Source organism: Ceratotherium simum, chromosome 6 (genome assembly GCF_057802395.1).
Source record: "Ceratotherium simum simum isolate JZ-2026a chromosome 6, ASM5780239v1, whole genome shotgun sequence".
In the NCBI taxonomy this organism is placed as follows: Eukaryota; Metazoa; Chordata; class Mammalia; order Perissodactyla; family Rhinocerotidae; genus Ceratotherium; species Ceratotherium simum.
The window spans coordinates 7,750,138-7,775,857 of NC_141905.1; the positions used below are offsets into that span (position 1 = coordinate 7,750,138).

Consider the following 25,720-nt stretch of genomic DNA (forward strand, 5'->3'; position numbering starts at 1 on the left):
TCGTGCATTCTATCTCAGTCTTCAGTTGCATTCAGTGGGTGGGACAGAGTAGAGTGTGCTTACACTATTTTGACAGTATCTAGAAGCCCTTGTGTGTGTATGTTTAATATAAAATGAGAGATTTTCCATCTCCTACGTATCTGGAGGTAAGGGGAGAGGACCATTGAACTAACTTCCATTAGGCACCAATTATGTGCCAGGCACAAAAGCAGTAGTCTGTGTCTCTATGTGGAAAGTATGGTACTGTTAGCTCCATTGTACAGTTGGGGAAAATTAAACTCAGGTTAATTAGTTCAAGGTCATGTAGATAATAAGTAGCAGACTGAGGATGTATATCATGGCCTGTCTTAGAAAGATCCAGAAAGTTCTGTGAAAAACAGAACAGACTAGAAGCCTCAAGTCTGATGTCCTTCTGCTCTCTCTGCAGGATAGATGAAGGTGATGCTGTGATCATGCACCCCGGGGTCCTGTGCATCATGGTGAGGCTGCTGCCTCGGTTGTACCATGAAGATCACCCCCAGGTACCTGATGATGAATGCATGTATTTGTCTTTTTCACATGAATGATCTTTTAAGCTTCTCTGGCTGGAGATTCCTTTTTGCCTTTCCCCTCTGTACCCTGTGTTAGTAGAGCCACCTTTGCGAAGTGCCTCCTGCAGGGAAGTGCCAGTGTGTCTGAGACCCTTGATGGAGTTCTGCCTACCCTTCCAAAGCCATTCAAAACACATCACTTCTGTTGGTGAAGTGACTTGCCAAAAACAACAGCCAAACAGAAACCAAGTGAAATGATTTAACCTTCGTGAGGCAAGTCCCAGGTGCTAAGCACAGTGCTGGGCATTGGTGGGACCAGAAGTCCTCTGCCCCCTATTTATTCATCCATCCCGTGGGCGCTGGCTGTGATCCTGGCTCGGTGCTCTGTGCAGGACATGCAGGGCTAACAAGATGGATGCTGTCCATGGAGCCTTCATCTACAGTGGGGACCGGGAGCTAGTGATGGTGCAGACAGACTAAATAAATAAGCTCACAAATGAATATACAATTACAAATTGTGACAAGCAATATTAAGGGAAAAAAAAACAGGATGCTGAGAGAGAACAATGGGGATAGAGGTGAGGGGAAGACCTAATTAAATCTAATTTAGATGAAGGGGTGGAGGTCAGGGAAGCCATCTCATAGATGGTAACATGTAAGCAGAGCCCTGAAAGATAAGTGGCAATTAACCAGGCAAGAAGGAGCCTGCTGCAGGGGCTGGGGTGGGAGTCAGGGGGAAGAGTGGGACATGTGCAGATGGGGCAGGCAGAGGAAGGCTGGAGCGAGTGAGGCTCTCATGTGAACGGAGGGTGACACTATCAGGTTTTTGTGTTACAAATATCTCTTTGGCTGTTGTGTGGAGGCTGGCCTGGGAATGAGGCTGTGTGGAAGAGGAAAGGAGACAGTGGTTTAGGAAGCCATGTCCACAGTCCGGGTGACACATGGTGGTAGCTTGATTAGGGTGGTGTCTGTGGGAAAGTGTGAAAAGAAAGGAGATCTATTCAAAGACAAAATCACAAGACCCCGAGATGAACAGGGTACAGGCAGTGGAAGAGGGAGGAGTCACAGGGGACCCTCAAGTTCCTGTCCTAGCAGAACTAACGGCTCCAGTGCAGGGAGGCAAGCTGGTGTGGGTGAGAGCATCAAGTAACTGAATGAGGCACATTCTGAGTCCGTACTCTCAATCAAAGAATAAGTTCTTTAGAAGTTCTGAGGAAGAAACTGGAAGAGTTGAGGAAGACCTGGAAAATATACACTTTAGATGAATTAGCAGCAGACGAAAGAGAATTAATTGACTTGAGCAGCTACTGTGTACCAGGCATGGTGCTGTGCCTTCCACTGCTTAATTTAATCCTCAGGGGAGGGTTATGGGGAGTATTATTGTCTCCATTTCATCCAGTCGGGAAACGGGGGCTCAGATAATTTAAATGACTTTTAAGGAGTCCCAGTTGGTGGGCCTGGTATTAAATCTGGTCCTACCTGACAGCAACTCTCCTTGTCTTTCCCTGCACAGTGGTGGCTTCTATAGGAAGAATAGAGGGCAGGGCGCACACAAGTCTAGCTTTGCTTTGTTCAGGAGCAAAAAAGAGGCAATATGTTTTAGGAAGAAATGACAACTAGTTGGCATTATTAATGACAGCCTGAAAATGACAATGACCTAGTAAAAACTGCAAGCCCTCTGAAATCAGTGAGAGAAGCGGAGAGGAGGAGCAAAAGCCTTGATGTGTAGGGAAGGGAAGTGTTTTCACTAAGGATGTTCTGTAGTCTTCAGTACAGGAGTCAAAAAGGACTAAGCTGGTTCCGTGTCTACATGTCCCTTTGTAACTGGAATCCTTGTTCTGATTCCTGGTCCTCTGCTGGGAAGTGATGATAAAGTGATTCTCAAGTCAATGAATAGGGACACATTTAACAGTGAAATGAAATGCACTTTGTATTGTTCAACATTTATGGGGAAGCAGTGGACCGGGATAAAATGGGTTTGAGTACTCCCTTAGTCATCTATTGCTGTGTAACAGACTGCTGCCTAGTTAACAATAACCATGTCATTCTTTCTCATGGATCTAGGCGTCAGGGATTTAGACACGCACAGGAGGGATGGCTCGTCTCTGCTCCACATGGTGTTGGCTGGGCTGGACCATCCCAGGTGGCTTCTTTACTCACAGGGCTGGCGCCTCACAAGGCTGGCTCAAGTGGCGAGGGGCTCAGCTGGGTCCGATTCAGTAGGATCCTGCATTCTCCTCCGTGTGGCTGTCTCCCTCTGGCCTGTAACTGTGTTCCTCCAAGTGGATTCTCCAGCAGACCACATAGCAGCTCAGGGCTCCCAAAGGCACAAAAGCAGAAGATGCCGGGCCTTCTAAACGCTTAGACCTGGAATGAGTCAGCATTGCTTCCACAGCATTCTGTTGGCCAAAACAAGTCACAGGTTCCGCTTAGACTCTGTGGGAAGGGACATATGCCTCCCCTACTGATGTGAAGGGTGGCATGTGTGTACAGGAGAGAGGAATTGTTGGGGGCCATCGTTAAAGACCAGCCACCATACTGCCTTAAGCATCCAACTGATGGATAAAAATATTTGACCCCTAAATCAAATGTCTTTTAGTCATTTCGTTATCTTAAGTCTAGAACCTTACTTTCTGTACCTTGGTATTCAAGACAGGGCCTGTCTGGAGCGTGTTAGAAACTAATACACATTGAGGGTTACCACTATGCCAGGAATATCATTTCATCAATATTCACAATAACTCATTAAAGTCCATGAGACTCTTCCCATTTTGCAGGTGCCTGAGTCTCAGGAAAGTTGTGCAACTTCTTAAGGTCCTGTGGCTGATGAGAGGAGATCTGAAACTCATTTCCAGGCCCAAGGTCAAGACGTGTTTGATGAACGGGTCTCTCATCTTTGCAGCTCTCGCAGAATGGAAGGTCATGTAGTCTAAGCATTGTACATTTGTCTAGGTGTAGTTGCCTCATTGTGAGGATGTCTGGCTTCCTTAGCTGTATTTTGTACCACGCAATGTAGTTGAAATGAGAACAACCAAGCCAGTGGTTCAGGTGGTCTTAACAGTCAAACGGTTGCTGATGGATGCCTTGTGCAAAACTCTACCTCAGTGATGACTGGTGAAGTGATGCAGAGCAAACAGTGGCCTGTCCTTCCATCTCGTAGTGGAAACTCTGTGATGAGCCTGACTTCTAGATAAACTCCTTGAGTTGTCACCTTAGTGCATGGGGAAGAACTTTCACTCATCCTGGGATGGTAATTGGATTGAGTATGCAAATAAGAATTCCATTTGGTAGGATACTTTTTCTCTATTCGGGTCACAGTAATAATTAGGAAAAGTCTAATTGTCCCTCACTGTCTCTCAAATATACAAGTGAAATGTAGTGGTGCGTTTTCTCAAATATTTTCTGCAGATGTCCAATCAGCAGCTATTAAAAGTTGGATAGGGGCCGGCCCTGTGGCTTAGCGGTTAAGTGCGGGCGCTCTGCTACTGGCGGCCTGGGTTCAGATCCAGGGCGCGCACTGACGCACCGCTTCTCTGGCCATGCAGAGGCCGCGTCCCACATACAGCAACTGGAGGGATGTGCAACTATGACATATGGCTATCTACTGGGGCTTTGGGGAAAAAAAGGAGGAGGATTGGCAATAGATGTTAGCTCAGAGCCAGTCTTCCTCAGCAAAAAAGAGGAGGATTAGCACGGATGTTAGCTCAGGCCTGATCTTCCTCACAAAAAAGAAAAAAAAAGTTGGATAATTACAACTTAGAAATTATAATTGGAAATTATAGTTGGAAATTATAATTAATTTCTGAAAGAAGGAGGTGGGAAACCTCACAACAACAAATAGATTAGTAAGTCAAATGAGAAATGAGACCACACAAGAAAATGCTGAAATGAAACTGACTGTGGGACTGCAGATTTGGGTGCAGAAAAAGGAGCAGGCAGTTTCAGTAGATGGCAGTGTTACTAAAAGGATGGAATGTGCGTTTCCGCTCGTCTCCCTCTAGCTCTGCCTGATGGTTCCCAGCGTTCCTACACTCTTAGCCACATTACATTCCTCATACGCTCTTCTTACCTTATGGATGAAAGATTGATGGCTTTCCAAGGTACAGATATCATTTTAGAAGTGACAGCTTAGATAACTACACATGTGGGTTATCGGATTTATTTCTAATTGTGGCCACATTAAGTTTGTTCTGTTCACAACCAAGAGGTATTTTTTTCCTCTCCAAAATGCTAACACTGTGAGATGCTCTTGGAAACAGATCATCCAGCTGGGTTTTTTTTTTTTTTGTCTCTTGTGTCATCACCAGTATTAAAATTGGACTGCGGGAATTTTACTGTGGCTGTTGCTGTCCTAAGCACAAGGCAAGATGGAGTCCAGCTCAGTTCTCTGGGAGCTGAGTTGGCCCCAGAAAGGAATAGCTAATTGGGAAGAAAGACATTTTCCCTTTCCAGCATGCTCAGCAGCCACGAGGGTCCTGCCACAGGGACGTGGTTGTGGGCCAGAACCCTGACCAGTGGTGGGAGGGCTTTCCAGCACCAGCATCACTCCACATCCACCATGGCTGTGGCCTTTATTCAGTTCTTAGCAGACGGTTATTTGCTTGTGCACATGACAACCGTAACTCAGAGGGTGGGAAGCCTGATCCAGTTTAGCAGAGGTGGAACTCAGCCTGTGTTGAAGCAACCAATGTGATGCGTTTGCTTCTATGAATAATTGCTAAACCCCTACGTGGTGCCACTGGGGGTTCAGAGACAAATGTCACAGGAGCTCACAGACTGAGTTTGAGGGTGAGTAGGCGAGGAGTATAGAAGATAGTAAGACAACATTTTGATGGCTGTAACAAGGGAAAGCCACAGAAAGGGGGACACGGGAGCAGGGCTTTAGAGAAAAGACATGTCCATGCCAATCAGGTAGAGGAAGGGAAGAGAAGCTCAGACACAGAGAGAGGCACAAATGAAGATGCCCATTTGGAGACTTTGAATAGTTCACCTGGGCTAGGTTAGACCACATGGGTAGAAAGGCAGTAAGAGGGCCTGGAAAGGTCAGCTGAAGCCACATGATGAAAGGCCTTGAATACCATGTTAAGAGGATTGAACTTTATTGAGTTACTGCCCATTGTCATCATCATCGTCACCATCATCATCACCATTAACATCATCATCACCATCACTATGTTTAATGAGCATCCACTATATGAAGGCAAAGTCCAGGCTCTGAAGACAGCAGATTTTGGTCAAATGTCAGCTCTGCCACTTAACACTCACAGAGCCATGGGAAATTGTTTAACCTCTTTGAGCCTTAGCTTTCTTTGCGGTAGTATGGGGATAATAATATCATCTCCCTCCCAGCATTAATGTGAGGAGTAAATGGAGCAATGCATGAGTGTTTAGCATGGCGAGCAGAACTTACACTGCAGCAGAAGGAGCACTTGCTATATGGTGTAGCTACTGCTATTAGTTGCCAAAAACTCTACAAGCATTTTATCATTTAATCTTATAATAACCCTGCAAGGTGGATATCAGCATTCCCACTTTGCAGATGAGGACTTGAAATTTGCAGCAATTAAGTGACAGAGTTAACACCGTTGCTAGGTGGCAGATGTCCCTGACTTGAGGCTCCTAGACCTCCTGCCTCTATGCCAAGTTGCCCTTCCTGTGAGGACGTGGTAGCCATGGGAAGCTATTGGAAAGAAATGACATGGTCAGACTCAGGGATTAGAGAGACTGTTGTCGATAGTGGGTCTGCACCTAGAGTCATTGTTGGGTGTGTTCCAGACTCTGCTGCCATGGAAACCTCCTGTGTAGTCTAATGTGACAGAAAGATCAGACATGGGGCTGCATTTGTCTATCAACTCATTTGTGTCTTAATTTGGAAAAGGGTGCCATTTTCTGGAATTAGCCTGTATTTCAAACACATTGAACTAATCGTATGGGTTTCAAATAACTAAAATATTGACAGCATTAATAGCCCTGGATAGCACTGAGTAAGGGCAGGCTATTTGAAAAGAGGGCCATTTCCTCCAACAAGGAAATTGGTGAGTCTTGTTTTGTTAAATTATGACACATTAGAAATTCCAAATATGTTAAATTTTTATGTATGTTACACTCTTTCATACTGAATCCCATCCTCGAAATATTTCTTTTTCTTGAGTGAAAGCAGGTTTGAATCCTGGGCGTGGACCTACGCACCACTCATCAAACCATGTGTGATAGTGTCCCACATACAAAATAGAGGAAGATGGGCACAGATGTTAGCTCAGGGCTAATCTTCCTCAGCAAAAAGAGGAGGAGTGACAACAGATGTTGGCTCAGAGCCAATCTTCCTCACCCCCTAAAAAAAAACCCAAAAAACCTCAGATCCCAGTCAAAATCCAGGTGACTTTTTAGGGTAGCTTCTTAAACAGAGCAAATAGACATAGTCTCACATGGAGATGAAGAAGATCAAAAGTAAGCTACAATGGGCGTAGAATGATGAAGGGGAAGTTAAAGTTGATAGGATAAGTTCTGTCCCGATTATCAGGTGACCTTGCTTCTAGCTCCGTTTACCATCATTATTTCTGACTTACGTAGGCCACTGCTGTCTCTGCACCTCGATTGCAGCTACTTAGATTTGGCCTAGATCACAGGGGTTGCAGACTCAATGTCTTTGGAAATGCATAAATCAAGCCAGGTGTAAACAATAGGGAGTGGTGGGGCCCGTGGCTACAGGGAAGGGTGCTTGCCCTGTCTAAAGGTACTCACATTTAACTAGGGGGAATGAAACAGAAGCAAAGCCAAACTATGCCTACCAGATACATCACTTCTATGGATTAGCGGTTGACAACCCTATGAGATACTAGGTTCCCTTCCTTATAATGAGTACTTGACTCAGTGTTAAAATCATGGGCTTTGGAGTAAGACCTGGGTTGGGGTGCCAGTTCTTCCACTCGTTACCTATGTGGCCTTAGGAAACTGGTGTAAGCTCTTCAAGTGTCAGGATCCTCCTGATAATATTTTCCCATTGAGAAGAGTAGTGGAGAGGATGCTTGTGGAGTACTGAGCACTGTACCTGGCGTGCAGTGTTGCTCCTCAGGTGCTGGCTCCACCATACCCCTGCCTTTCTCATCTAGTTTTGGCACTCTGTGTTCCTAGGATTCTGGGTCATGGTATATAAAATCTTGGAAATATTAAAAGGAAGGTAATACATTTTAGGTATATTTCCAACTGGCATTATACTACTGATAAATTAATAACAGAGAATTGATGTTGAACTGTATGTTAATATCCACTTATGAATCAAAAGACTGAGTCCTCTCTCCTGCCTTTGTTGCATTTGATTAGTCACCTGGGTGAAGCTCAAGTGGTAGACAGCATAAAGCTGGGATGAGGAGTTACCAGTTGGATGACAAAATGGGGAAGGTCTCTACTAGCCTGTGCAATGGATCAGAATCTATTGAATCAAAATTCAGCAGAGATAATCAGGCCTGTGCTCATACCTTAATGCATACATGTGAGCACACACACACACACACACACACACACACACACACTCTGGGTGGGGAAAAACAGAAGAGCATGTGTAAAAGAGTCCCAGGAGGTTTAGTGCAAGGTCAATAATAGACCCGAGTGAGGTGACGGCAACTCTATGGTGAATTCTACTTTGGGCTATATTTATAGAAGTATAGTGCCTAGCTAAAGGAAGGTGATGATCTGACCGATCCCTTAGCACATCACACCTGTATTTGTCCAGAGGTGAGAAACCAGGGTGATGAGGAGCCTAAAAAGCCTCCTTGGTCATGGGAAGATTAGTCAAGATCTCAGAGGATGTACCCTAGAGAGAAAAAGATGCTGGAAGAATGAGAGCTGGGCAAATACTTGCTGGTTACCTGGTGGTAGAACAATGGAAGACAGACAAGGACCAGTTAGTTAAACAGCGAAAGATTTGGGCTTAATATAAGGACACACTTGCTGAAACTGGATGGGTAGCTGTGGAGAGAGTGAGTGTTCCAAACGAGGTGTTAGGTTTGCAATGGAGAGAATCCAGCACCTGCACCAGAGTTGGAGTTGGTGAACCCTGTGATCCTGACCAGATCTGAGAGTCCATGGCTTGGGAATGTGGCCATCTGTGAGGTTGTGTATACCTGAGACATCTACCTGGGCTCTCAAGATGGCGGAAATGGCCAAACCCATTTAGGTGTGGTTCACGGCAAATGCTGTGTGCTGATTACTAAATTCAGGTGACTCCTGTGTGAGGCAGAGCCATGAGCACTTAGTTTTCCTATGAGTTTTGAGGGGGTTAGCCGAAGACAGGATGGGGTGGGTCCACAGTGCCCAATCCACAGTGTCAACAGTGCAGTTGGCTTTGCCTGGACTCAGCTCCAGGCTGATTCAGCTCCCACCACATCCCTGACCTACAGGCGGTGGAGGTGCTGCTGCTCACAGAACCCTCAAGGCAAAGGGGAGCCCTAGCACCAGCTGGTGCTCTGTGAGCTTCAGCACCCAGGGGCCTGAGAGGCAGCGATTGCAGCCACGAAGTAGCCTCTGGAGTGGACCTCCTGGTTGAACTCCCGCCCCTCCACTCACCGTGTAACCTCAGTTAGCTGTAACCTCTCTGGGCCTCAGTTCCCTCATCTGTAAAAATGAGGTAATGATAGTATCCAGCTCAGGGTGTTTATCTGAGGTTTAAATGAGCTAGCACATGAGAGCACTTAGAAAGGTGCCTACAAAGAGTAAGTGCGCAGTGACGTGAGCTCCCATCACTGGTTACGGGGCCTGAGAACAAGGCAGGTGTGCTCCTGCTCTTGTACTGAGTTGGCACAATGCACAGCGGCCATGCAAACTGCTGCTTGGTTGGAAGGAATCTTATTGGTATTAGGTGAGAAAAGAAGACTGCAACTAAGAGGAGTTAATATCCGGCAAACACTTGCATCTTGCAAGAAAAAGTGCTTTGATAGATGCTATTTCTATTGCCTCCCACAGAAAACATACCAGTGAGGTAGGTGTTTTCATTATTCTCATTCTAAAGCTAAGGAACCCGAGGCTTAGAGAAAGTAACTAGCCCACTCTTGCCTATTATTAGTGTCAAATGAGCATGAGAACTTATTTCTGGGTGGATATTTGTGTGCCCTGTGCCTAGAAAAGGAAGGAAGAGTGAATGTTGATTTGGAAGCTCGGAAGCAACACACCAGGGCTTGAGCCACAATTTGCTTGTGAATAGATCCCTCATCTCTATAAGAGACTGTGTACTCTACAGTCTGTTCGAGGAACATCCTCTAGACAATCACGAATGGAAATCTGTTAACAACAACAACAACAAGTCTGTTTTAAAAATATCTCTTAACAAAAGAGTTGTGTCAGCTGTTTACTTTGGCCAAAGCAATAGAGACACTCAGGGTGAGTTAATGCCTCCTTTCCTGAGCTACCTAACGATGCCCCAGTCACAGATGGGAAGCGTCTGGCCAGAGGGTGGTATTGGGTCTCAGGGGGCCTTCTGTTGGGCTCTACTGTTCACCCGATCAGTGTTGGGCTCCACTGTTCACCCAATCAGTGTTGGGCTCCACTGTTCACCCAATCCAGCTATCATGGAGCAAGGGGGTGTGTCCCAGCTGATGGAGACTCCACAGATGTTTCAGGTTCCAGGCTGTGCAGGCATTTTCCTGGATGGATGCTTACAAGCTGATTTCCCTGGTGATGTTCTCAGGCTCCATCTCAGGGCTGATCACAGGTTCACTGAGGGGAGAGGTGTGGGTGCTGGCGGTGACTGAACCCGATTGACAGCTGCCCATGATCCCTAGCCTTTCCCTGAAAGGCCGTGCTCACTCTCACCCCCTGGCCTTTGCACATACTGCTCCCTCTCCCAGAATGACTATTTCCCCTGCTGGCCTGGCTCTGTCTTCATTATCCTTAAACACTTAGTTGGCACATCACCTTTTTTGACCACCCTCTCAGCGCTCTGGGTTAGGTGCACTTCCTATGTTCTAGAACACCTTTGTGCCCTTGTCCTTGCACTTACTAGCAGCTATTGAGTTTGAGGGACAGAGTTAGGTGCTAGGGAACAAGAGTGAGGAGTCATTGTCTCAGGCAGCAGCTCACAGTGTGGTGGGGTGGGGGCAGGCAGGAAGAGATAGAAAGATCGAGATAGAGAGAGAGAGAAAGCAAGCCTGTCATAGTGTGGTATTTATCATTATTGAAGTGTGGACACAGCGCTGGTTGGGAAAATCAGAAGGTTTCTTAGATGAGAGGACATGCAAATTTTCTCTTGAATAATAATTAGGAGCTCAGCAAAGAGATGGGATTGGAAAGGACATCCCACACTTTTGGCATCAGTCAAAAAGGGGGTGACATATTCGGCAAAGGTGAGAATGTTACTAGGGCTGGAGTACAGGGGAGGATGGGAAGCAAAGTTGGAAAGAGACAAATACTTTATAAATATAAGATCATAGGCTTCTGTTACCAGGAAGCATTGGCCATCATACGTATATAATTCACAAAAGAAGCAGAAGGTTTGGAGCAGGCATCTATGTGCATCTTGGTCTTAGTTGCAAATCTGTACAAGTGCATCAAGGAGGCCATGCCTTTACACATGGGTTCTACTGATTAGATGGGATTTGGACCCTCTGACACTTAAATCAAGATCACAGGCCCCCATGCCTACAAGGCCATATGGGCCTTGGTCTGGGACCAAGGTCCCATGGTCTGGGACCATGTTAATCTGTACCAAGAGAGAAAGTGGGGAAGGGAGAGATAAAGAAGAATAAACATCCACAGCTGGATGAGGATGGACTTGAAATCTTGACTATTAAGTGGAGAAAGCAGACAACTCCTTAAGCCGCCCCGCAAATTGCTCTGTGATAATTTGCCTTGCGGGTCCAGCCTGAGGGCCAGCCTGTTGACCCTGCGCGCTTACTACTAAGGCCTAATTGAACCACCACCCCCTTTCCTGCGTTGGGAGTGATATGTGTTAGGAAAATCAATCCGTTTGTATGGGGAGAAACCAGACTGGTTTCCTGCTACTGCTCATATTTTCACTAAAACCCCATTTTACTGGAACCAACATTGAAAAAAACAGCACATTTTATTCAAAACAAGGCAATATTGGTATTGACAGAGCTGCAGTGGTAATGAGGACGATCAATTCTCCCTCCTCCATTATAGAGTATTGAGCAATTTTGGAGTAAATTTGTGGCATCGTTAGACAAGATCAGCATTTCTCCCTTTTGAAAACTTTTTCTTTTTATCCTTTTTGCATATTTAGATTTTAAGTATTCCTGCTCTGGTGAAAAAAAAAAAAGCAAAAACAAGAACAAAAAAGAAAGCCAAAAGTTCCCAAAGAAATAAGTGAAGTTCTGGTAATAAAAACTGGAGATGCTAGACATTTCTTTCTAATTCTTATTAATAATACATTGTGATGTTATTTTTGCATCTTGCTTCATGCAGACTGTCTCCCCAACTCTCACCCCAAATTAAAAGGCTGCAGATACTAAATAATCCAAGTTCTGGGAGAGGGAAACTTCAAGGCAAGAGGGCGGCAGCTCCCTTTCTGTTTGGAGAAGAGGGAAGAAGAAAGAAGGCAGAGGTGCAGGCTCTGTTGGGTGCAGGAAGGGACTCAGAGCATCAGGAGAAAGATCTGGGGAAGGGAGTCAGGGAGGCTGGGTAGATCTCCACATGGAAGAGCTCCCCAAAGTAAGTGACGGAGTTGATGTGTTCAAATTAGTTTTGGCATTTCTATCTTCTGTTTCTGGTTCCTTTTGGGCTACACATGTCCCTCTACCAGTTCATGCTGGCTGTGCTAATTCCACAGTGACAGGGAAGAGGACTGTCTCAGTCCATTCGGGCTGCTATAACAGAATATCATAGGCTAGGTAACTTATAAACAACAGAAATTTATTTGTCACAGTTCTGGAGGCTGGGAAGTCCAAGATCAGGATGCTGGCAGATTTGCTGTCTGGCGAGGGCCCACTTCCTCAGTGATGGCCCTCTTCTTTCTGTGTCCTTATATGGCACAAGGGGAGAGGGAGCTCTCTGGGGTCTCTTTTATAAAGGCACTAATCCCATTCATGAGGGTTCCATCCATATATGCCTCCCAAAGGCCCCACCTCCAAATACCATTGCATTGGAAATGAGGTTTCAACATACAAATTTGGGGGATGCAAACCTTCAGTCCATTGCCAGGACCATCTTCTCCAAGTGACGAGCTCTCTCCTTGACGTGAGTGATGCTGGTAAAACCATGACATTTCAGAATGACAAAATCCTGCTTGCGAGCAATCTGCCTGAAAAACCATTCTAATAGAGTTTAAATTTTAAACTAAAATTAAAATAGTCTAGAATTTTAAGTCAGAAATGTTACTGAAGCTATCGTAAAGATGGGAATTTCACTGAATGCCATCAGTTCGAGGCATTTGAAGAGCTATAGGTGCTGTGCTCCTGGAAGGCAGGAGGAAGCACAGGTGGGTGAGCTATGTGACCTATGCGTTTTTTAAAAAATCTAAAACCTGATGATAAACAGCATAAATATGTTTCCCCATACATTTTAATCCTTGAAAGATATATGCTACAAAACATTGTCTGTGGCCTGTGGAAGACTGTTGTCTTAGTAATTTCTGTCCCTTAGGGATACAAACGTATTCTTGACCGTCTCGGGGCAGGATGCCCCCACATCACTGCTCATGTCAGGGGGAGATGGTGGAGAGAGGTGATTCTGGGTGTGGGGTCTGGAGTCAAAGCCAGGCTCTGCCCTTACTCTGCGGCCTGGACAATTCACTTCTCTGGACTCAGTTTCCTCACCTGTAAAATTAAGATAGTAACAGTACCTTCCTCACAGGGTTCCTTACAGGGATGCTATGATCTACACATGTCAAAATGCTTCGAGTCGGGCCCAGCACATCCCGGACACCCAGGAAATAGTCTCATCACAGGGTACAACTTAGTCCTCAAAGTAGATGCTAGGCCTGGATTCCTTTCTAAACCCAAGAGCTCCCTGAAATGTATGAGGGGCTGCAGGGAACCCCTCTCCTCCCAGATGCTGTAAATTCTTTGCTGGAGCCCATCTCCCATTGTGCCGAGACTGTCTCCTCACTTATCTCACCTTAGCCTGTGATTCCTTTGAGCAGGGACAGTGTCTTACTCAGCTTGAAGTGCCTAAAACTTACCCAGAACCTGACATTGAAGAGGCAGTTGGTACTTATTTGAGGGAGAAGAGGAAGACAGGGAAGCAGGGAAGGACTCCTGGAAAGCTTTCCTGGGGGTGTGGGCAACGGAGGGTCTGTGACTGGATGGGACCGGAAGCCAGAAAGAGATTCCTCAAATAGGTGCCTTTATGGTTACTCTTGGCTTTACTTTCATGGACTAACCTAGACGAGATCTACGTTGTTGTAGATCTTTTCTTGAAACCAAAAACCAGGGCAAAGGCGGGCAATATGAAAAGTGTGCTAGGGCCTCAAGTCGGGTTCCCTGGAAGTGGACAAGATGGGGTACAGGGGCATTGGATCCATGGAGGGGGACTCAGGCGGAGGGGAGTGAGGGAAGCGGGATGGTGCAGGGGAAGGAGTGAGTGAGGATGTGCTGTCAGCTGAGGTCCTGCTCCAGCCTAAGCCACAGGGTGGGGCTCTCAAGCATGAATTGCACCATAGAGGCTGAAGGGGGTGACCTCACTGGCTACAGTCTGGTGTGTGTGTGCATGTGTGTGGTGTATGTATGTGTGTATATTTGCATGCATGTATGTGTAGAGTCATGTGTTGCTTAAAGATGGAGATGTGTTCTGAGAAATGCATTGTTAGGCAATTTCTTCATTGTGCGAACATCATAGCGTGTGCTTACACAAACCTGGATGGTATAGCCTACTACACACCTAGGCTTTATGGTACTAATCTTATGGGACCACTGACATATACGTGGTCCATCGTTGATCGAAACGTTGTTATACAGTGTGTAACTGTATATGTATGCGTATGCACATGTACATGCATATGGGTGCACACACATCTGTGTGTGGGCATGTGTGGGCATGATTGTATATGTGCATGCTTATATGTACATACGTGTGCATATATGTATGCATGCACGCATGAAAATATATGTGAGGGGCCAAATAGTCCCTGGGCAGGGCAGCTCCCACTTAGGGGAGGGCAGTCCTCCAGAGAAGGGGCAGCTGTGATGGGTACACTCACCCAGAGAAGGAGGTCTGGATGGGGCCCCCATAACATCTACTGCAGAAAAATTCCATTAAGTTCTAACTGATATCCCTCTCACATCAAACAATATCTTATACAACAGTAAAAGAGAATGTGGACAGTCCTAAGAGTTTTTGTAAAGGAATTTCTGCCCCCCACCACCCCCTGCTCCAAACCATTTATATGTCCACAGAGGGCTGGGGATTCCAGGGGTTTATATTTTTATGAAGAAAAGAAGATTGTAAAAACAGTGTATTTGGATCAAATATTTATTGAGCTGACTCTATGTGCTCTATTCTATGGGCTTCAGGAACATAAAAATAGTGAAATGACTTGAAACCTAGTTTTCGTTGTTAGCGCCATAAAGTCGATTCTGACCCCTAGCGACCCCGTGTACAGCAGAGTGGAACCCTGCCCTGTCTTTTTGCGCCATCCTCTCCCCTTCTGGCGCTATATCAGACATTACTCTGCTGCTATTCATAGAGTTTTCATGGCCAATTTTTTTGGAAGTTGGTGGCCATGTCCGTCTTCCTAGTCTGGAAGCTCCGCTGAAACCTGTCCACCACGGGTGACCCTGCTGGTATTTGAAATACCAGCAGCACAGCTTTCGGCATCACAGCCACACGCAGCCGCTGCAGTGTGACAACCCACAGACAGGTGATACAGTTCCCTGACCAGGAAATGACCCCCGGACTGTAGCAGTGAGAGCGCTGACTCTTAAACACTAAAGCACCAGGGCCGGCTTGAGATCTAGTAGGGGCACGATAAGAGCGTGACCGTCCGTGTAGCAGAATGTGCTGAGGACGGAGAGAGGGACAAAGGACGACTGGAGGGTGGGCGGGAGGGAGACAGCACCTGGGGAGGAAGGGGAGGCATCAGCGGAGGCTTCCGGCAGGACCTGGCCTCAGCTGGCTGTGCACTCTGGTTTGACGCGTGCAGACGGAGAGGGCTGCATCTGCCACAGCCAGCAGTGTGTGTGTGGTGCCTCCTGGAGGCTTATACTCCCGGGGCGAGCATCACCTTCTACGTCAAGGGGTGCTAATTCAAATGCAGGACGTTAAATGAGGGAAGCCAGCTGGGGCAGGTGTGGGACGCACTAGAGGGCACAGCCCTGCCCAGCTCCAACACTGCAAACCTGTCTGACCAGATCTCTCTATCTTTTGAGAGAGACTACATGTCTGGACTTTCATGTAAAATCTCCAGACTTTTAAAGGTTAGCAATTAATTCAGAAACTGCTTCAACATTGTGTGGATCAAACATCACGCGTCTCTGGGGCAGATGCAGCCTCTCGCCTGCCAGTTTGCAGTCTCTGTTTTAAGACGTCTACCCCTTCGGCAGCCGATCCCAGGGCTTGCGTCCTCCCGCACGTTGGCCTCCGGGGGCTGCGGCTGCGCGTCTGAGAACACCTGAGACAGATGGCGCAGTGAGAACAGGCTGTGGTGGGCGCCGTCTCCTTGCCCACAACCTATTCAAGGCCTAATTGGGAGCCTATCAAAGTTGCTCATAAAATATCTGACCTCAAGTTCTCACTGCTTGCTGTGGTCACCTCTTAGCTTTCCGAGGAGATCCAGTGCTCCCTGGCCAGTCACATCCAGTCCCTGGTGAAATCGGAGAAGAACCGTCAGGTCATGTGCGAGGCGGGGATGCTCAGGACCCTCATGACCTCCTGCCACAAGGCCCTGACCACGGGCAGCAGCCCCTTGCACTCAGGCCTCATCAGGATTTTTGAAAAGCTGGCCTCCCAAGCCATCGAACCAGACGTGTTAAGGTACCGTGTGCAGTGCATTAAACGCTGCTGAGCCCCTGGGAGCTGTGCTCATGCACAGTGGACAGTAGGGGTGCACAGGCACAGGTGTCCCTGTCCCCCCTCTGCCCTCTGCAGGGCGTCCCCTTCCCAGCATTGGACACTGCAAGTCCAGGGAGGAGCCTGGGGTCTGTGTGGGCAGTGTGTGAGCCCACAAAGCAGACACAGCCCCTCCCGTGGAGCTGACGGTCTCGGGGAGAGGGGACAATAGTCAAAGGGTCCTGCTGACAGTACAGAAGAGCGCTGTGGGGATGCTCAGTGGAGAGTGCTCCGGCTACGTGGATCTGGGCAGACCACAGCGGGGAGATGGGGCAGATAGAGGCAGGGCTTCAAGGAAGTGGAACCTGCTGAGCCCTGCGGCCGGTGCAGACCTGTGCACCAGGAGAGGAGGAAAGTGGCATGTGAAGATGCCCTGCTGATAAGGGGCAGGTGCTGCAAGGGCCTGACTGTGCTCAAGAGGCTAGACTGCAGGGACCTAGGCTGTGTGAGGGGCAGCAGCCGGGACTCTGGACAAGGTGTCCTGTGGGCCCTTCCAGATGGCAGCCCCTCCATGAATCCACACGTTTCCTGGAGAATTGCAGCGGGGAGAGGAGATGCCCGGAGTGGACACAGAAGACAAAATGGCATGAAAAGACAGGCTGCAGGGAGAGGTCATGTCTCCTAAGTGCCTGTGGCCTGGCCACCGTGCCCTGGCACAGTGCAGGGAAGGTCACACGCCTGCCGGGCCCCTGCTGACCATAGGACCAAGTGCAGAGGAGACAGGAGACAACCCCTCCAGCCAGCAGATAGGGGACCCAGGGGCCAGGCCAGCCCCTTTCAGCTCCTTTTATGTGGACTGCCAGACAAGGCCACCGTGCTTAATCTAGCTGTTTAGCAAATTCCATTAGAAACTTACAAACAAAGTATGACAAAGTTATTTTCCAACAAATTCCTTTTCCTTGCAAGGTCCAGTTTGAGGCTTGCAACTGGTCACTGGTTAAGTCAAAAGCACCTCAACTCACCAGCTCTCTGGTCTGGTTACCAGGACAGGGATGCCCTGTTTCTGCACTGCTTGAGGGCCGTGTTTCTAGGCAGAGAGAGGAAAGCCTGGGGGGCAGGGGGAGGGGATGGGATCAGGGAGCACTGGGCTCTAGGAAAGTGCTTGGATGAAGCTGGAGAAAGCTTCTGCCTGGAAACTGTCTTCATTTGGTTCTCTTGTGTGTTATGATATTCAGACAGTTTCTGGGTCTTGGAATCCCCCCACCTCCAACAGCTGCAAAGAAAATCCTCGATTCATCTCGTGGGCAAGGAGGGGACTCCGGATGCTCAGGTGAGGAAGGGGAAAGAAAAGGGGCAGGTTAAGGGGAGTTAAAAGAGAATATGCATTCCTTGTAAGGTGATGTTTATGACAGGACAGATTTAAAACCTGATTTTGCCTGCTGCTCAATGGAGCAAATGAGGAAAAGCAGAGGTGGTCCCTGGAGAAAGATCAGATCTGGAAGGAGAAGGAAGACCCGTACCCCCATATAAAATACATGATGGTGAGCGTGTACTTGACCCCTTTGTGCTCATATCATGGAAACAGTGATAGGGTCATGACAGAGCTGGAGTACCCAGTGCTGCTCCTAGACAGAGGTGCCCAGTGACGGCTTTGTGCACAGCTCACAGCTCAGGGGTGGGTTAGGGGGTCAGGAGGCCAAAGCATTGGGTGGATGCCCTCGTATCAGGTCTGGTACCTGGAAGGATGCTGGTCCAGGGAACCAGATAGGAGAAAAGAAAGCTGTGGACATGATGAACGTATGCTCACGCAGGACATTCAGGTAAGAAGGGCCAACTGGAAAGAAAGGAGTGAGAGTCGAGCTGGGCTGGCAGCCAGAGGCGGGAGACGGATGAGAGCTTTCAAGGAGTCAGGCTGTTGTGGAAGAAAGAGTGGAGGTCAACGAGCCCCAGTGAGTGACTGGCAATGCGGCAAGCCAATGACAGCGACAGAAAATGGTGTATTGGAAAGGAGGGGGCATGATGGAGTTAAGGGAGAAGTTTCTAGGAGGAGCAGATTGTTGCTGCAGTTCGGTGTTATCAAAGTCAGCAGAGGGCCCAGGTAGGAGAAACCAGGTGGGAGGGCCCAGGATTGCCACCCTCTAGGCTGTTAGGAACTGCCTGGTGACTCTGCAGACCCGCCCTGTGGGGTGGTGGCAGAAACGTCAGTGCTGTTGTCAGAGCAGTGGAGATGCTTTGAGTAAAGTCACATCCCTTCTCTTGCTTGCTACCTTAGGGTCACAGGCAGCGGCACCAGCGACTGCTGAGGGTCCTGTGGGGGCCATCCCGGATGCCGGCCCATGCCCAGCAGGCACACAGGCTCCCAGGCCCTCAGGGCCACCCCAGGGCTCCACCACCGCCCTTCAGACAACATTGAGCCTCATCTCCATGACCTCCCCACGCAGCCTGCAGCCACAGAGGGCGGTCCTGGCTCCATCGTTTGTGGAATTTGACATGTCCGCGGAAGGTTATGGGTATGGCAAGCTTTTGTATATTTGAAATACTTGGTTAATTTCCCAGTGTCTTGGATGAATTATATTGATCACGAAGTTGTAGTTCCCATCAGCTCTCACCACTCAGCAGTGGACTACTTCTTGGTCATGGACACCCCGTCTACTCAGTGGCTTCGCAGGGGCAGTGTCCCCAGCCGTGCAGGGCCAGGACCCTCTCCTTCCCCTGGTGTGTCTGCATTCTGGAATGCCCTCCCCTCCAGCATCCAGCATGGACTCCTTCTCTTAGGGCCGTGGTACAGGCATCAGCAGCCTTCTGTCCTCAGGGTCTCATTTCTAAGAAGGAGTGAGGCCTCTGCAGAGGGACAGACGGGAGATGTCATGGCCACAGATTGGCTTGTGGTTCAATGATCTGAGACACTTTCCTGTTTCCAGCTGTTTGTTTATTCCGACCCTGTCTACGGTGATGGGAACCAGCACCGAGTACTCGGTCTCCGGAGGGATTGGGACAGGTAGGTGTTCCCCAGGGGTTAGCTCACCGAGCTCTCTTCACCTGGCCCCAAGAATAAGTCCTTAGGAAGCTTTGATATCAGATTTCCGCTTGGCATTCCAAGAATGTGTGAGTCTTCCTGCGGGTCCTGTGTTCTGTGCAGGAGTCATCCTTCTGGGTTGTCATGCCTCAATTAGTGCAGTGGCGTCCTCTTCATTGTGCTCCCAGGAGCCCAGCCCACAGCTCTGCATGTAGTGGGGCTCAGTGAGCACTGATGGGCTGCATAAATGACTTGCTGGCTGAACCTGGGTGTGATTCATTTTTATGGTTTTGGTGCCTTTGGACACCTCACCACACCTTACAGCTCTCTCGAGAGGAATATGAGTTCTATTTTGACAGCCATCCAGGAATAAGCCTGTTCTTGGCTCATGGAGGATTGACCTGGGCCTTGGCCTGCTTTGTACAGAGCTGCATTCCACTGAGAACCAGGCATCGTCTGTTAGGAGGACCAGGGTCTGGGTTTCTATGGGACGGTGGGTCCTGAGGAGCTACCGCATTCACAGCCCATCAGCACGGGTCACCACGTCTGATTCTGCTGGTTCAGTGAGGGCAGCAGGCTCCGCCTGTATCACCAACTTTGTTACTGGGTGGGAGGGCCTGGGTTTCCCTAGAGGGGAACATTCGTCTTGCAAAATCCCACCGAGCCAGGCTGATGTCCTCTGCCCTGCATGGCACACTGTACAACTTTAGGTCAGCTGACCAATGGGCCAAATGGTGACAGATCTCAGGTCTGTGTGTCCCTCTCCGCTCCCTTGCAAGGAGGGGTTGAATAATAGGTGAGACAGAATTGGAGAGAGGCTGTGAGGGTCTAGGCTCAAGGCCTGGCGGGAATACGACTTATTCCTGAGAGTATGAATAAGGAGACAAGAGCCCTGCCCCGCGGGGTCCACGTCAAATGGGCATGAGTCAGGCGAGGCACAGTGCTGGCACACAGTAGGGCCACCCCTGGGCTGAATCAGAGCCTTGGTGAGTGTAGACAAGCTTCCATAGCCGGACACAGCCTAAGGGCATCCTTATGTTCTGACCCAGGTGCTGCCAGGTCCTTCCCTCCACCCGGAGGCCTGACCTTCTCCTGCTGGTTCCTGATCGGCAGGCACGGCACGGTCATCGAGGGCCACCCACTGCGCTTCCTAACCCTGGTGCGCCATCTGGCCAGGACCGAGCAGCCCTTTGTCTGCTTCTCCATCAGCCTCTGCCCGGACGACCTCTCCTTGGTTGTGTCTACAGAAGAGAAAGAGTTTCAACCCCTGGGTAAGGTGTTGGGAGCCAAAGCTGGTTTTGCCCACACTTGGGGGAAATGGGGCTAAGTCAGCAGCTCTTGGCACAAGAGCCTGGGAGCCCAACCCTCCTACAGTAGTGCCGGTCGCCAGTCCTGGCTCTCTAAGCTCTCCAGCCTGAGATGGCCTGAATTGGCCCGAGATGGCAAAGCCCAGTGTATCCCAGCCATGCCTGTCCTTCTTGTGTGCACTGAGACTGTCACGTTCACAGCGAAACACTGGGAAGGCCCAGAGGATGGCTTGGCATCACAGAACAGCCACCTATTCCCCCGCCCTCTCAGGACTTCGTTGGCAAATGCACATCCTTGTGGAGGTGGTCTAGTGTGGGGTGGACCCTGGGGCCTGACTCCTGGGTTCGAATCCTGGCTGCATGACTTTGGGCAAGTTACCTAACCTCCCTGTGCCTCAAGATGGTAAGTGGGAATCATGATGGCACCTGCCTCACAGGTTATCATGAAAATGAAATGAGTTAATATTTGTAACAGTCCTTAAAACAGTATCTAGCACAAAGCAAGAGCTGAAGGAATGATCGCCGCTGTTGTCATTATTCTGCAAGGAGGGGCCAGGCCACGGCTCCTTGGGCGCGAGGCCCAGGTCTCCTGGGCTGCTGCAGCATGACATCGTGTGCGAGGTCTGGTGTTCATGTTCTCTTCCAGATGTCATGGAACCTGAGGACGACTCTGAGCCTTCTGCAGGACGCCAGCTTCGGGTCAGATGTGGCCAGCTGCTGGCTTGCGGTCAGTGGCATCACCTGGCTGTGGTTGTCACCAAGGAAATGAAAAGGAATTGCACCGTTTCCACCTATCTGGACGGACAGGTCATTGGCTCAGCCAAGGTGAGCTGGCTCCCCTGAACTGAGCTCGCCCCACGGCCATGCCTCCCGGTCGCACCACCCTGGAGTGGCCTCCATTCAGTTCTTTGTTTTCCTTTGGTGGAGGGGTTGGTATCCAGTGAAACCTTTCTTACTGTCCAGAACACTTAGCTGAGTTGAGGCAAAAAGGGCATCTTTAGAAAATGGAATGACAGTTACACAACCAAGGCAGAAGGTAAAACATGGAAATAAGGCTAGTCATGACAGTTTTGGCTGTAAGAACAGTCATAAGAAAATACAAATCTCCAGAGTGACCAAAGCAAGTGTTCTCACATTTTAAGACACGGATTCCCCAGGTCTGAGCGAGGCCTAAGGTCCTACTTTTCCAACACGCTCCTGGTGAGTCTAATGCAGCTGATGTGCACACTACACTTAGGAGCAAGGCACTAGGGCTTGCAAAGACACCAACACATCTTGCCAGATTTAGAGCAAGAATGATGAGGGACGGATGGTCCCCTGCTTAGAGAAGGTAATGGAATATGAACACATAGCTGGAGGAAGCATCTCACCACTGCCATTTAGAGACACCAGAGGTCCTGAGGTATGAGGGAGAGGAGGCTGGGAGGTGGGACCTGGCAGGCGTGCTCCAGCGACCTCTGTCAGAGGTCCCTGAAGAAGCCAGAGAGGGAAGGACTCAGAAGACACAGACAGCAGGTGCGGCTGGATTTCCACCCCATTTCCAGAGACAGCATCTCAGCCTAGGCTGCATTCTAGAATCACCTGGAAAGTCTTTTTAAAGTTCTCTCGCACAGGCTGCACCCCAGATCGATTACGGCAGAATCTCTGTGGTAGAGGTAATTTGGTAATGTTTTCAGTTTTCTGAAGCCAGAATGAAGAACCTTAGATTACTAGGGTTTTGAGAACCCCGTATTTCCATAGTTTGATGTTTGGGGCTGGGTAATTCTTTGTTCTGGGGGCCTGTTCTATGCATGTTAGGACATTTAGCAGCATCTGTGTCTTGTGTCTGCCCTAGATGCCGTAGCATCCCCCTCTCCAGCTGTGGCCACCAAAAATGTCTCCAGACATTTCCAAATGTCTCCTTGGGAGCAAAATGGCCTCAGATTGAGAGTCATTAGGTTACAACAACTGAAATTCTGTAGATGAATTTGGTGCTATCTTCTGGTAAAGTAATCTTACCAAAAAAAAGCAGTGGTAACCAGAAAGGTTCAGCAGGAGCATAAGAAAAACAGATCCTCCAAAACAGAAAGTTAACTTTTTCTTCAATCATTAACAATGCTGGTCTTTCTTTTTCCCCTTCTTCCCTCTTTCCTTCCTCTCTTCCTTCCTCTCTTCCTCCCTCCCTCCCTCCCTTCCTTTCTTCCTTCCTTTGCCCCCTTCCTCCCTCTCTTCCTTCCTGCTTCCCTCCTTCCTTCCCTTCCCCTCTCCCTCTCTCCCTTCCTTTCTTCCTTCCCTCATTGAATATTTATTGAGCACCTAAGATGTTAGGTACTGTTTTGGGTGCTAGGAATTGTCCATGCCCACCAGCCAAATACCTCCAGGAGTGTGCATATAATATAAATTAAAAGTTAGATTTACTCAGCCTGTTGCAGCAAGAGACTCCTTACCCCATGGGATAAGAAGGAGTTAGGAGAGGCTTATATAGGATTTGGGCTTATTTTGGGTGATTTTGGGGAGAGTTCCAAGAAGTGGAGGTCAGTCTGTTTTGAACTGGGTGCTGTTAGAAAGAGGCAGTTTGGTGTCTGTGTATGTTCAGAACTTTCCTCCAGGCAGTAGAGGAATGGAGCAAGACTAGACCCATCACTGGAGAGGAAGCAGTCACTCACGTTAGCCGGGATGGGAAGCGTGGTCACTTTCGTGGTCGCAGTGTCTTTATTTTGTCTGTTCAGGCGTGATTGCAGAGCGGGCTTGCTTCTGTCTTCCTTCACAGAATAGGCTGGTATTCTGTGAAACAGCTCCTGCGCCTTGGGGCTACGCTGCATGTCCAGTTCATATTTTAACCTTGCTCACACCTTGTACGGGGGCTGGCACATGGTGTCATGCAGTAAACACTTGACAAATTGCATTGAATTCACAGCCACAAGAAGTAACATGGACTGGCTGATAGTGTTGGTTAGTGAATTGGTACATGGATGAACTCTGACCCTATGAGACCAGCTAAACCAGAGTCAGTGAGCAGAGAGGTTGGGAGAAGTGTGATGCCATGGAGAATGGCATCTGATGAGTTGACTTTCCAAGAGGATCTCAACAAGTCAGGTCAGCGTCAGCAAGTGAAATTTGACTGTAACAAACAAAGCCTGTGTTCAGATGCAAATGACTGCTGGGCAAGAACAAGATGGGAGAGCTTCGGTTGGAGATGACCCCACTAAATAGCTGTTCTCAAATGTTAGAGCCTTTGCTTTTATTTCCAAGGGAAGATAAATTAAATTTAGAAAGGTGGGGAGTATTATAACAGCCTGAATTGAGCAAGGTTGATAGGGAGCAATCTGAGACATCTTATGTTTATCAATCCTTCTGAATGGTGCCGTGAGTCCACGAAGTAGGAATTTGGGAAGAAAGGGAAAGCTGGATCAGGGGGGTGGGGCAGAGCTTCACTGTGCGTGAGAGAGCGGAAGTGTCTGCCCGCAGGATGGAGAGGGAAGAGAGAGCACAGAGGACCTCGTGCCAGGCAGGCCTGGTGCTGAAAACTTGGTTTGCTTTTATTTGAAAGTCTCATTTAATTGGTAGTGAGAAAAAGAATATTTCTGAATATATAAGCTCTCCTTTAAAAAATATATATTTATTTACATATTCGTATATTAGTGATTTTATAGTCATAAAAATAATACAAACACAGTTTGAAATAACTGAAAAATAGAAAAAAGAAGATTGCCTATATTCCTTCTACTTTACCATAGTTTGTAGTTTCTTTCAGTTTTTTCCCTTTAAAAAAAGTATTTGTGACTTCATTGTAGAGAAAATTTTGTATACTACTTAGTTAACTTAACATACTATTATTTAAAAAATTTTTATCCACATGGCTTTGAAATTGTTATTTTTAAATTTGTGATTAATCTATTAACTTTTATTTTAGTATTGAAACTTTTATTGAGATAATTATAAGCTAAAAGGCAATTGTAAGAAATAATAGAGAGAAATCTTGTGTACCTTTTACTGTGTTCCCCCAACGGTAAATCTTGCAAAACTGTAAAACAATATCACAATCAAAATGCTGACATGGTGGGCTGGCCCCGTGGCTTAGGGGTTAAGTGCGTGCTCTCCGCTACTGGCAGCCAGGGTCTGGATCCCGGGCGCGCACCGACGCACCGCTTCTCCGGCCATGCTGAGGCCGCGTCCCACGTACAGCACCTAGAAGGATGTGCAACTATGACATACAACTATCTACTGGGGCTTTGGGGAAAAAAAAAAAGGAGGGGGATTGTCAATAGATGTTAGCTCAGAGCCGGTCTTCCTCAGCAAAAAGAGGAGGATTAGCACGGATATTAGCTCAGGGCTGATCTTCCTCACAAAAAAAAAAAAAAATGTTGACATTGAGGGGCCAGCCCAGTGGTGCAAGTGGTTAAGTGTGCGCGCTCTGCTGTGGTGGCCTGGGGTTTGCCGGTTCAGATCCCAGGCGCGCACTGACGCACTGCTTGGCAAGCCGTGCTGTGGCGGCATCCCATATAAAATGGAGGAAGATGGGCACAGATGTTAGCCCAGGGCCAGTCTTCCTCAGCAAAAAAAGAGGAGGATTGGCAGATGTTAGCATAGGGCTGATCTCCTCACCAAAAAAAAAAAAAAAAAAACTGTTGACACTGAAGGGCCAGCCATCCCCGTAGCGTGGTGGTGAAGTTCCTCACATTTCACTTCAGTGGCCCGGGTTCGTGGGTTTTGGATCCCGAGCACAGACCTACACCACTCATCAGCCATGCTGTGGTAGCGACCCGCATATAAAGTAGAGGAAGATTGGCACAGATGTTAGCTCAGGGCTAATCTTCCTCAGCAAGAAAGAAAAAAAAAAGGTTGACATCGATACACTCTGCTAATTTATTCAGATTTTCCCAGTTTTACTTGTCCTTGTTTGTGTATATTTAGTTCCATACAGTTTTATCACCTGTGTAGGTTCCTGCATCTAC

At 48.2% G+C, this 25,720-nt stretch overlaps 1 protein-coding gene across 1 annotated transcript in view; it reads left to right on the plus strand.

Moving 5' to 3' along the window:
• WDFY4 (WDFY family member 4) overlaps positions 1-25,720 on the plus strand; it is a 276,540-nt gene that overhangs the window by 51,984 nt on the left and 198,836 nt on the right. The window contains exons 12-18 of the mRNA XM_004432449.3: positions 428-521; positions 16,234-16,448; positions 17,699-17,793; positions 18,736-18,973; positions 19,385-19,461; positions 20,529-20,750; positions 21,433-21,611. Of these exons, the coding sequence (XP_004432506.2) occupies positions 428-521; positions 16,234-16,448; positions 17,699-17,793; positions 18,736-18,973; positions 19,385-19,461; positions 20,529-20,750; positions 21,433-21,611 (1,120 nt within the window). The remainder of the gene's footprint in view (positions 1-427; positions 522-16,233; positions 16,449-17,698; positions 17,794-18,735; positions 18,974-19,384; positions 19,462-20,528; positions 20,751-21,432; positions 21,612-25,720) is intronic.